General features: G+C 43.5%; 1 protein-coding gene across 5 annotated transcripts in view; it reads right to left on the bottom strand.

Moving 5' to 3' along the window:
- Positions 1-13,018, bottom strand: part of ccser2a (coiled-coil serine-rich protein 2a) — a 55,649-nt gene that overhangs the window by 16,642 nt on the left and 25,989 nt on the right. For 4 of the 5 annotated variants that reach the window (XM_060072451.1, XM_060072455.1, XM_060072453.1 and 1 more), the window contains exons 4-9: positions 11,542-11,641; positions 6,260-6,371; positions 4,208-4,427; positions 3,166-3,231; positions 2,884-3,045; positions 530-655 (exon numbers count right to left, since the gene is read on the bottom strand). In XM_060072451.1, the coding sequence (XP_059928434.1) occupies positions 530-655; positions 2,884-3,045; positions 3,166-3,231; positions 4,208-4,427; positions 6,260-6,371; positions 11,542-11,641 (786 nt within the window). The remainder of the gene's footprint in view (positions 1-529; positions 656-2,883; positions 3,046-3,165; positions 3,232-4,207; positions 4,428-6,259; positions 6,372-11,541; positions 11,642-13,018) is intronic. The other variant, XM_060072454.1, reaches the window with a different exon arrangement.

Genomic DNA, 13,018 nt, shown 5'->3' with positions numbered 1-13,018 from the left:
TGTTCAATCGTCTGTCATTACGCATATAAGTTTTTCATGCTTCTGTCTCACCTTCTCCTAAAACCATCTTAATCGTTCCATCAAGACACTGTCCTACAAGTGTGTTGATGGATAACTCAATTTCCTTCACAGCCTTTCCTTTTTCCGTCTCACTCCAATTTCTCTACCTCGCTGCTCCTGTACCTCCCCACCGCTCAGCGAGCCGTTATGGTATGAAAGTATGACGTTTGAGGAACACAGAACAGTGAGGAACGGTGTGGGGGGTGATGGAGAATGAAAGCTCTGACAAAGAATAGGCCTAGTGAGGCTGAGACCAGATGTTGTGTGTCAGAACACACTGAGGACGACGGCGAGACGTACACAAGGAAATGCCGTGACATATGAAATAGCGTTCACGCCCGAGGCGAGAGGCGGAAAGAAAAGGGGACAGAGGGTGAGAAAATGCAAAAGAAGGTCAGAAAGAGACAAAATAATGGTTATTCAAGTGTTTGTGTGTGTGTGTGTGTGTGTGTGTGTAAAGCAGACTCACAGCCTGGCTGTGTGTTCTCAGGTGTGTTTGTGTAGCCTTGTCTTTGAGTCGTCTGTCCATCTGTCTCAGATTGGACGGAGTCCTCTGGTGTTGGCAATGGCACCTGCCCGGCAACCCCTGCGCAGGCTAGAGGGAGGGGGGGAGAGAGAGAGGGAGGGAGGGAGGGAGAGAGAGCGAGACAGACATTTAATTAAACCTAATTGATGTCCTAAATAATGACATGCAAGGTCCCTGCTATTGAAGTGTAATTAAATTAAATATATTGTTTCCACCTATTTAGATAAGAGGCTTATTAGGAAACTATACTATTTCTCTAATCACCCGTATGCACAGCTGCCAGGTTTATTTATGTATCCATTTGTTTTATTCAGTGAAGTCTAAAGAGCAAGCGTGTGGGGATTGCGTAGAACAGTGAAAGTATAACTTGTGAGTTTCTGCTCAACAACCTAACTGTGGAACATAATGGTGACGACATCGCTCAAAGCGCCTTTAACTGCCGTCAAGATATGTGTACATGATAAACAAATCACTTCATTTCAGAGCATTATAGGATGAGTATTCCAGCCAACTATATTATTACTTTCATTATTCCCGTGGCACCTTTGTTTCGTGCCAGGACTTCATATTCAGCGATTGTGATTATTTGGTTTATTATAAGATGCCCACGGCTTTAACACCAGACGGGACTTACATCTCATTCAATCTGGAGATTGAATTCTGTATTTACTTATGCATACTTACTGTATTATTTTGTCTTTGTATCTCAAAGCATCGATACATAACCATGCACGGCTGGTTCTCACGGTAAACAGACTCCGGTCTGACTGGGACTAACGGTTCAGTACAGTTCTTCCCAGCACAGACATTTCTAAGGTTCCTGTCTCCGTTTCCTCTCAATCTCTCCTTCCGCTCCTCAGCACTCGTCAAGGAGCCGACTCTGTCCTTTTTTCTCTCTGGTTGTCTCTCTTTTCCCCCCGGGGTATCCCTCCTCGCCCATTCATCATCCTCTCATTACTCCATTACCCGCAATTGAGTCAATCGCCGCACCTCCCTCTGTCTCCACACTGCTCGCCACCACTCCATCACCCTCTTCCTTCCCTGACTGCTTGCCCTCTCAAAACACCCAATCTCACTTTCACCACTGCGAGTGTGTGCTCTTGTGCATGTGCGTGTGTGCATGTACATATGTGTGTGTGTGTGTGTGTGTGTGTGTGTGTGTGTGTGTGTGTGTGTGTGTGTGTGTGTGTGTGCATTTGTGTAAGGATCTGGGGTGTTTTCAAACTTTTCCTCACAAACAAATATGGATCTTGTTTCCCACTGAGCAGTTCCTGCTCTAACATTTCCATCTGGCATTACTTTGCTGATACCCACTGTGATCAGACAGGATTTTTGCTAAGTTGATGCACCATTTAAAGAAGTCAGTTTTAATCCATTTCACTCCATCTCTACCGTTGTGTCTGATCCCGCGGGTGTCAAAATGGTACATATTTTCCTTCCATTTTCTTTTCTTTCTTCTTTCCCATTCTCCCACACACCCTTCCTGGAGACCTGGTTAAAACCTGACCATCGCAGGGAGGTGAAGTCAACGGCCGAATGCGGGCGGGCTCTCTTTCTAATTGGACGGATCAGCGAGTGCAGTACAAACCGCTCCACACATTGACATTTGGTATTACTAGAGGCCCCGGGAATTTGAATGTCACGCTAATATCACAAGACTTCTTTCCCTCTTTCTCCACTTCCCTCTCCATGCCTTCCTTATTATATAAGCTTGCATTCCTTAGCTAGAGAGCCAGGCAGAGACACTAATGATTGTGAGAGATGAGATGGATCTCACTTAAAGCAAAAGAGTTCTAAGGTTAGGATTACTAAACCTCACACATACTATAATTGCATGGACACACATATGCACACCGCCCGCACACGCACACCCTGCGCCCACACAGACACACATAAATCAGAATAGCACCTTAAAAACATGAATCCAAGCAGCAGAATCCAACATACTTACAAATCTGGAGAAGAGTGTCATTAGGCGAGAAAAAATATAATGAAGGCCGGCAAAATAACGTATCGATAGCAACCACGTGAGAAGTGCCCACATTGAGCTTGTAAGAACATTACAGAGTCAATACCCTAAAATGATATTCCAAAATAATATTCCAAAATAGTGCTCCAGACCAGGTCAGAAAGTCAACTACCCGTCGTTCCTTATCATATGGTCGAAATTGGAAAGACACAGAACATCGACCCCATTCAGAACAAAAACAAACAACTATTCCATGATTGCAACCTGCAGCTGGGAGAATATAAATTCCCCCGCCAGGGCTATAGAGTGTCTCTCGGGGGGGACTCACCGCTAATTGCTGCATGTGTTGCTGCTGCACATGATGCTGTTGCTGCTGTAGATGTTGCTGTTGCTGTAGCTGATGACAGCGCAGGGTGAGCTGGGCTATGGTTTTGTCACGACCGCTGAGCTCCTCTCGAAGAACTTGCACCTCCTGCATCAGATCCTCCAACTGGAGGCCAGACACGGACGTGAGCACAGGCACACAAACACACACAGATACACTCAGGAATACAGCGATATATGGTGTACTAAAAGCATGATGGCCGCTCCCTCAGCCACTGGCTCTTACCTGTGAGGCTGGAGTGTTCACCTCGCCCTCCTCGACTGCAGCTTGAAGAGTGTCCGCATCCTCACACTGAAATCAGACAAATAAATAGAGACCTAGTTTCACAAATAACCGCACACACACACATACACACACACTCACGCACACACACATTTACTCACACACATGTAGGCAGAGCAGACGCAGAAAACCTGTTGAAGGATGCACACATATACATGCCATGCCAAGAACTAGTTTGATTTGTATTCCACTCAATTAGTTAACCTGTATTTTTTTGTTCATTTTTCTAATCATCGATAAAGAAGTACCATATCATCTTGTAATGTTCAGTATGTGAATGTTTCTGATTTCATCGATGCAGGCTCGTGTAGTCACTCAATGAGCTGTGGTCTTCATGTTTGGTGTGCACTTTCTCCCTTCCAATTCTTAATTCTGTGTTTTAGCGCATTGCGTGAGTGCGACTGGATGCCTGGACTCCCCTTAAGGTGAAACGGCCAGCCTTTATCTGCATGATAATGCCAATGCATAGCATTATTTATAATTAACTAAATTATTCAAAATGTTTTGCTTGGTTAATCTCATAAATAAATGGCCCGTTAAGCCCTTCGAGAATGTACCTGTGATTAAGAGCTATACGAACACAATTAAATCTAATTGAAAGAATATATGAAAACCGCATCCGAGTCATGTATTATTGTGTGCTTTCGTGGCTGCTGTTTTATGGTCCTTTCGCTCTAAAAATCCACTGTGCTTTATCCTACCACTCACCAATTAGTAACCTACTGTCAAACAACATAATGTGATTTTCAAGGGACCAGACACACCATCCAACCTAAACTACTGTTCAGTTGATCCATCTCCTTCGTAATTTAAATACCTCAAGCCATGCATGTATGTCGTTCTTGAATAACACCGGAGACCAAGATTTAAAAACTTGTGTGCGTGTCTGTGTATACGTGCGTGTGTGCGAGCGTGTGTCCGTGCATGTGTGCGTGCGTGTGTGCATCTGTTCATATATATATATGTGGCTCATGTTTACATCCACCACTGAGCATGCAGGTCCCACCTGCAGTATGGTCTGGAGTTTGAGCAGCTGGTTTTTGAGCGAGCTGTAGTCCTGGGCCATGTGTTTGAGAGTGAGCTCGTCGGGGAGGTTGGCCCCCAACGTGCGGTCGTCTTCCCGGCTAGCAGGCTGCTGGGGCTGCGGTGGCCCCCTAATGGAGCCTTGTGCCCTGGGGCCATCGTAGTGCTGGAACACCGGCCCTCTGAGGGACACCAATGCAGACAGAGAGATGGACGGACAGGCAGAGAGAGACGGAGAGACATGCAGACAAAGGTTGGAAATAAGACATTCATATCCAGACGGCAACATGCATACAAGGCAGGCATACACACGAAAATAGGAAAATTCTTGTAGTCTAGACGTCATGTTTTCAAATATATATCTACATAACATTTGCATAATTCCACATGAAAAGAGGCAACATTATGACAAGGCAATGGCCTTGTCATAATGTTAAACTTCTACAGTTTAATAGTTTACTGACGGCTGTGCCCGAAGGCTTGATGCTCAAGGTAACAGACCCATTCACATCAAGGCAACATAACAATTATGTTATTATCTCCGACAATAGCACATGGAGGCCCTGATTTAACAATAATGCTGAACAGTGAGTGATTATCTTTAGCCCTGGTAATTGGAGTGCAAGAGGCATACATCATATGTGTTTTGTTATTCTTATGTACAAAACCATGGCAACCGAATGCAACACATATCGGTGTCCAGTGAGCCAGAGCAAAACACATAAACACTTGACATGAAACAATAAGTTTGTTCAGCAGGGCAACCTGACGCATTCACTATGCTAATGTCCTCAGCTCACCAGCCCATGTCCCTGTGTCACAACGGTTTAGGCAAAAACCTCATCGATGCATTCATTATTATTCAAACCTTGATGGCAGAAGAAGTCGACTGCTGTTACAGTAATGGATGCTGAACGGCTTCAACTATGGCGTCTAGAACTTCTAGCATGGTTGACGTCCTACCCCCGATAAAACATGTTTTGTGCATCTAAACTGTTGTATGAAATGCATCTACATGTTGTATATATCTGCATGTTGTACACATCTACATGTTGCATGCACCTAACCTGTGGTATGTATTTAACCTGTTTTGTGTATCCAGCCTGTTGCATGTATTTAACCGGTTGCTTGTATCTAACCTGTTGTATGTGTCCATCTTGTTGCATGTAACCAGCCTGTTGCATGTATCTAGCCTGTTGCATGTATCAAGCCTGTTGTATGTTTTTAACCTGTTGTATGTTTTTAACCTGTTGCATGTATCTAATCTGTTGCATGTATCTAACCTGTTGCATGTATCTAACCTGTTGCATGTTAAAGCGTCTTAGAGTACCATATTAAGCGCTATATACATTTTAGAGCTGTCAGTTAAACGCGTTATTAACGGCGTTAACGCAAACCAATTTTAACGGCGTCAATTTTTTTATCGCGCGATTAAGGCAAATCTTTTATTAAAAAAAAATTAATAATAAAAAAAAAAAATTTTCTTTGGCTCAAAACAAAGAAGCAGTAGCCTGACTGCTATGTTCAAATGACATTTGTTCAAAGCAGTCTAAAGGACTGCTTAGATTTTGATTGCACTATAGGCTCTTTTTTTGTATCTTCCTGTTTTGATCAGTATATGCCAATGTTGTTATCAATAAAAAATCATTTGCACAAGGCAAGCCGATGCACTTCACCATGTTGATAAGAGAATTAAAACGAGAAGAATTAATGGGACACAGAAATCAAGGGATATTTAGCATAGAAAACGAATTTGCGATTAATCGCGATTAATGTGAGTTAACTATGACATTAATGCGATTAATCACGATTAAATATTTTAATCGCTTGACAGCTCTAATAAATTTCATTTATTATTATTATTATTAACCTGTTGTATGTGTCCATCCTGTTGCATGTATTTAACCTGTTGCATGTATCTAACCTGTTGTATGTGTCCATCTTGTTGCATGTAACCAGCCTGTTGCATGTATCTAGCCTGTTGCATGTATCAAGCCGGTTGCATGTATTTAACCTGTTGTCATTGTGGAAGTGGTCAGGTCCGTTCCAGCGATGCTGCTTCCGCCGCCAGCGGCCCTGGCGCCCAGCCCTCTCTGAACCCCCACCGGTGGACATCCTGTCAGAGTCTGCGTGGGGAGAGGACAAATGACCCAGCGTTACGCTACAACACATTGCCCACTTCATGATAAGGGCGGAAACAAGGATGAGAGGGAAAGAAAATAACATGTATATATGGGGAATACAACTGATCTGGCACATACAATATGTCCAGAGTTCGGGAGATTTGTTTCAACTGGCAAATTCCTTTTTGGTTTTGGGCATTTTTGACATTTACAGCTTTTTACCGCGAGGGATCAATCACATAGGATGGAAGTCTGTTCTTGCGCGTTTTTGTCATCACCATCTAATATTCTAACACCCTACCCCGTTCAATGAAAATGAAAATGAAAAAAATACATGCACTATATGGAACACAACTTGCATACACACATGTTCTGCAGAGGTTTTGAACCTGGGGGATATTGATCAAATAGGACGCACGCCTGTGTTTTAATATTTATAGTCATCATCCTATATGACCACTATATACTAAACCCTGTAATATAGGCAAAGAGGGGAAAGGCATAATGAGATGGGAGAAAGAGTGAGACGGGGTGCGAGGCAGAGGGGGAAGGCATGCCCTGAGCTCTGAACATGTAAACCAAACGACCCCGCTACCTGCCTGATAACAGTAGAACTTTGCGCATTGTTGAAGTGCTCATCATGCAGGCAAGGCCAGAGAACGCTCATAGAAATGCAATACATGTTCAAAAGGAGGAGGTCAACAGTGTGATGGGAGATCAGGGGGACCTGGCTTTGCCCGTGGGCTAAATTGATTGTGTGTGTGTGCATAGGGTGGAGATACAATGCACGGTTGTTTCTCCCTCTTACGTTGTGTTTGCATGCTGATTTTAATTGACAGCATGCTCTAGCCTTTTGCAAAAAATAGGATATGCCGCTTTCAAAGGGATATGTCAAGATAAATACACATACACACAGAGAAACAAACAAGTGTTTTGATTCCCAAGGAGGAAGAGGGAAAACAGTAGGATGACAACGTTCAAAGCCTTGAATGTGATATGACCCGCGGCTGCCGGTAAGATTTCTAAGTAACACAGCAAGACCCGCAATGAAATCACTGATTTTTTACATTCCAGGCACACTTTTACGACTCTTACTAGAGCTAGGAATGCAAGGGTTTCAGACAGGGGAGAGAGGAAGTCTAGGGGGGTGGGTGAAAACAGCACAAATCAAAGCTAAAAGAGATTCAGCAGTGGCAGTTCAATAAACGCCTTACCCCCGTAGAGTGGTCACATTGCATAGACCGCCTTTCCGAAAGTCGCCTGTTACAGTCCGAGAACTCTTTACATGTCTCTCTCCGGAGGACAAACAAAACGTGCTGATTCCCCTTTAAAAAACAACTCAAAAACAAATGGGACCAGAAATCAAAATGGAGATGGAGAGCTAGTTGACTCCCTGTCGTGTCAGCTGGGCAACGGTTAAAGATCCGGCTTTGTTGACAGCACTTGTTTTTGTATGTGTGTGTGTGTGTGTGTGTGTGTGTGTGTGTGTGTGTGTGTGTGTGTGTATGTGTGTGTGTGTGTGCCTGTTTGTGTGTTTGTGAGAGAGAGATAGTGAGAAGAACTCTCTGGTAACTGCATTCAGAGAGAGGAAACTAGCAGTCTGTGGTTGAGGGGAGAGAGAGAGCGAAACTCTCTGGGTGTCTACTTGCAGAGGGGAAACTATGAGCAGGGGCTCTGTGGTGCTAGACAGAGACAGAGAGAAGGAGAGAGAAGGAGAGAGAGAGAGAGAGAGAGAGAGAGAGAGAGAGAGAGAGAGAGAGAGAGAGAGAGAGAGAGAGAGAGAGAGAGAGAGAAAGAAAGAAAGAAAGAAAGAAAGAAAGAAAGAAAGAAAGAAAGAAACTCTGGGTAACTACATTCAGAGAGGAAACTATGAGCCTGTGGAGGGGGGAAGAGAGAGAGAGCGAGAGACAGAGCGAGAGAGAAAAAGAAAGAAAGAAAGAAAGAAAGAAAGAAAGAAAGAAAGAAAGAAAGAAAGAAAGAAAGAAAGAAAGAAAGAAAGTGAGAGAAGAGGGGGCTGGGTTAGTGACAGGGTCTGTGGCCAAACAAGGAAGTTAAGACAGCTGAGCCATGGCAGGGAAAAGACCCCAGCACTATGCCCAGTCACAGGACCTGGCAGCTGGGTGAAAAATACTGCAAGAGGCACCCCTTCCCATCCATCTTCTTCTGACCAACCATTAATGGCATTCCTCCCATTTCTCCTCCCCGTCTTCTTGCCTGTGTGCAGCGATCAGCGGTCCATAGGAAAGAAGGGAGGGAGCAAAGTAAAGAGGCCCCTCCCTCCTATTTTACAGCCTGTAAAATAGAGCCTGACAGGACTGTGTTGCATATCTCCCTCTCTCTGTATCCGACCAACTCTGCACCATCTCTTTCTCTTTATGTCTCTCTGCCTCTCAGTCACAGTATCTAACTCTGTGGCACCTCTCTCTCTCTGTATCTCTACGTCTCCTCACTCTCTGCCAATGTATCTGTCCAACTCTGTCCCTCTCTTTCTCTCTCTTTGCATCTCTGTCTCTCTCTCTGCATCTCCATGTCTCTTTCTCAGTCACTGTATCTGTACAACTCTGTGGTACCTGTCTGTGTCTCTCTCAGTCACTGTAACGCCTTGTTCACACTACATGCGTCCGTAGGCGGATGACCGAGGGCGTGTCTGACGTATAGGGGACTAGTCTCTGTAGATGCATACTGCAGCCAATCAAATCACCTCCCGCAACAAAGCCGATGAGTGGATATAAATACAAAATATGACACAAACAACAGGTGAAAAAATATTTTCCTATTATTCCACATTTCTTTAAAAAAATATAACGGACGGATTTTCCTGCTTCTTCTAGCTTTTTATTTCAATTGGATCCAGGAAACGCATGGAGTATATTTGCATAACCGCGATCGGATTGGCTGACGGATCTGGCGCTGCCTGAAAAGTTGAATATTTCTCAACTTTTTGACGCAGGCCACAGAGCCGAATGGACGGACGGACCCACAATGCATTTCGCGAGTGCCCCATGCAAAGTCAATGAGATCCGTCGACGGACGGAGAAAGTGTGAACAAGCCCTAACTTTCCAACTCTGTGCCATCCCTGCCTCTCTCTCTGCATCTCCTTGTCTCTCCCTCTGCATCTCCATGTCTCTTGCTCAGTCACTGTATCTGTCCAACTCTGACTCTCTCTCTGCATTTGTATATCTCTCGCTCCGTCACTGTATCTCTCCAACTCTCTGCCATCTCTGCAGCACCATGTCTCTTTCTCAGTCACTGTATCTCTCCAACTCTGTGCCATCTCTGTCTCTTTCTCAGTCACTGTATCCGTCCAACTCTTTGACACACCTCTGTGTGTCTCTCTCTGCATGTCTATATCTCTCTCTCTCAGTCCCTGTCACCAACCACGCCAACTCTGTCCCTCCCGTGGTGACGACCCCCGACTATGACACACTGCTATAAATATGACCTCTTCCCAACAGGAGGAGGGAGGGATACTGGCCCTGACTCACATTCCATGGGAGGGAACATTCCATTCACTCTCTCACACTTTCTCTTGTGCTCTCTGTCTCTTTTCCTATCCCTCTCTCTCTCCCTCTCCCCCCTCTTACATCATTCCCTCAAATACACTAGAGAAACAAAGATTTGATTGTTTACAAAAAAGATGTCAGACCAACAAATAACGTCATCCACATGCAGTTTGCCCTCCAATGTGTGTGCATTGTGGGAGACAGATACACAGACAGAGTGTGTATGTGTGTGCATGTGTGCCTTTGTGCAGGTGTTATAATGAATACCAAACCAGCTGATACACAACAGTAGTTGCAAAAGTAGCATTTTTCAATTGATAAGTGAAAACTCAAAACAAATTCAAGCTGTAATTTCACCAAAATTATGGATGGAAAAATGTCTGTAAACTCCCACCCAACCTGTCTCTCTCTCTCTCTCTCCCTGTCAATCTTTCTCTTCATCCCTATCCCTCCAATAATATAGAACATGCATGCCTACATAGCACCATACACAACAGCATTATCCCCAGCATTCATTACTTTGTTGTGTGGTAACGATGTACTGTGCCCAGCTTTCTGCAGGGGGAACTGCATCCAGCTGATGACAGAGCTTGGTCCTGTTTGCCTCTACACTGTGGAGTGTTGAGATAAGGAAAACTAGTGTTTCAACCACACTGTAGCATTATCAAGTGTTTATTGAAACTTCAATATAGACGTTGCTCGTCAAATAAAAAAAAAATTCATGCTCAACGTAAAACATTTTAGGTGCTTTTCCATATAATGTTTAAACTAAAACATTGTTTGTGTGTGTGTGTGTGTGTGTGTGTGTGTGTGTGTGTGTGTGTGTGTGTGTGTGTGTGTGTGTGTGTGTGTGTGTGTGTGTGTGTGTGTGTGTGTGTGTGTGTGTGGTGTGTTTGGGAGAGGCAGAGAGAGTTGAATAGCATCATTTCTCAGTATGGGAGTGCATTGGTTCCGTTGGTAACCAGGGGCGTGATGGTGTTATAATGCAATAACTCATCAGAGGCAGCAAAATATAAAATGAGTAGTAGTGAATAATAAGCAGTAAGGTGTTCATTAAAGATTTTAATGGATATTACAGACGCAAAGTTCCACCCTAGGCAAGAAATTCCATTTATTTGAGCTTGATTATATGCCAATGCATGCTATCGGGACTAATAAAATGCTTGAACCTTGCTACTGCATTAATTTACAATTTTTTATCAAACAGCATTGCTGGAGGTATCTGATTATGCAAGAAAAACAGGCAACCCCCAGCCAATCAGATTCAACCGTTTGCCTTGGCCACAGTATAACCTCAAATATTTAAATCTGTGTAAAAATAAATAATTTATATCATATATATATAATTGTGTTTGTGCTTTAATTGTGTGTAGGTGTGTGAGTATTTGCATGTGTGCGTATGTAATTATGTGTGCCGAGTGTGATATGTGTGTGAGTGAATATGTATGTGTAAGAATGTAAGGTTGTGTGTGATTTTTTATGTGTGTGTGTGTGTGTGTGTGTGTGTGTGTGTGTGTGTGTGTGTGTGTGTGTGTGTGTGTGTGTGTGTGTGTGTGTGTGTGTGTGTGTGTGTGTGTGTGTGTGTGTACAAGTGTCTGAGTGTGTACAAGTGTCTGAGTGTGTACAAGTGTCTGAGTGTGTACAAGTGTCTGTGCGTGTGTGTGCTGACCTTGGTGCAGCAGAACATCTTCTGGTAGGTCTAGCTCCAGCATCAGGTCATCATCGTCCAGGTCTTCGATGGACAGGGGCTCCAGGTGGTTCAAAATAGCCTGGGGCACAAACACAAAAATAACCATATTATATCCACCTGATCCAGGCTATTCATGCTTTGGATTATTCAAGAATTTAGCATTAATCGTTTTTTATGAGTTTGATGTTTTATCTTTCACTCCCATGATACTAGTTATGTCTCTCAAATTACGTGTTCTGCACGAACAATATTTTATGTAAAATAGAAGATAAAAGTTAAAAATAAAATTATGTGACGTAAGTAATTATAGCAAGGTTCATGCCCCACTCCACCTAGGTGAATTAAACTGGGCACCTTAAGACAAACAACTGAGAATAGTGTTGTTGGAGTTGGTTTATTGTCTAGTTTGCCGATTTTGATACATGTATGCAGGAGATCTCCCTGAAAATGGGTGTGATGAAATCTGGTTTAACCTTTGCAAACTGATTACTCAACGAGCAACAGGTGTGCAGCCTCACCCAGCCCCAGAGTCTAATCAGACTCCTCCAGGTGAAGCTGCTTAAACCAGCCATCATCCATACACAGTCCCCCACAGGAAGGATGGAAGTAAGTAAGAAAGTAACGCTGTAATCGTTTTGGATTGTACACAGTACACAGTCGTAAATTGCAAATCTCCGAGCTTTCTTGCGGTATTTGCGGAGGAACGTCCCCTTTTGGTCGTAGTATATTTCCCGTTTCTCATTGGATAGTCATTCTTATGGTTGGCTACATTAGCCTCTTTAGCTAACCGGCTCGAAAACAAACATAACTTTACATTGCATGCACAGCAAGACTGTGCAATGCATAAATTGGTGACCAGCATAAAGTAGCAATGTAATCAAGTGTGTAAAAGTAGTACGTTCGGCCTCACTGAACTCTACTTCCAAAGATACTACGAGATACTACGACCAAAAGGGGGCGTGCCTCAGTGAAATGCCACAAGAAAGCTGGGAGATTTGCAACATACAACTTGCACGTACCGGCATACCATCCAAATGGATTACAGCATTGAACAGTTGCTTATTTCACCTTTCCAGAGCTATTGTCACAAAGTGCTAAACAAGGTTCAGGAAGAGACACGATAGATACAGTTATAGATAAGGTTTGAAACAAAAAACGACAAAGGAAACATGTCATGCATTCATCAATGTCTGTCTATACAGGTTGTTATTGTTGGATTTTAAAACAGTAGTTGACAGCCGTGTGAAAATTAAAAGGAAGGTTATTAGGGGCCAGCATCTGTGGTGTTGATGGAGATAAAGCACATCGGTATGAACAGCTAATCACCATCTGATGAGCTGCTTGTATAATGATTCAACTGGTTAGAATACCTCTGCAGTATCTTCTGAGATTAAGAGCATTCGGCAACCAAATATGTATTATTTAGTGGATGTGTACACTGTGCCGACTCTTGGTG

Source organism: Gadus macrocephalus, chromosome 15, assembly GCF_031168955.1.
Source record: "Gadus macrocephalus chromosome 15, ASM3116895v1".
NCBI classification, from domain to species: Eukaryota; Metazoa; Chordata; class Actinopteri; order Gadiformes; family Gadidae; genus Gadus; species Gadus macrocephalus.
Note: the sequence above shows the minus strand (reverse complement) of the source record. Positions and strands in the feature narration are given on the sequence as shown.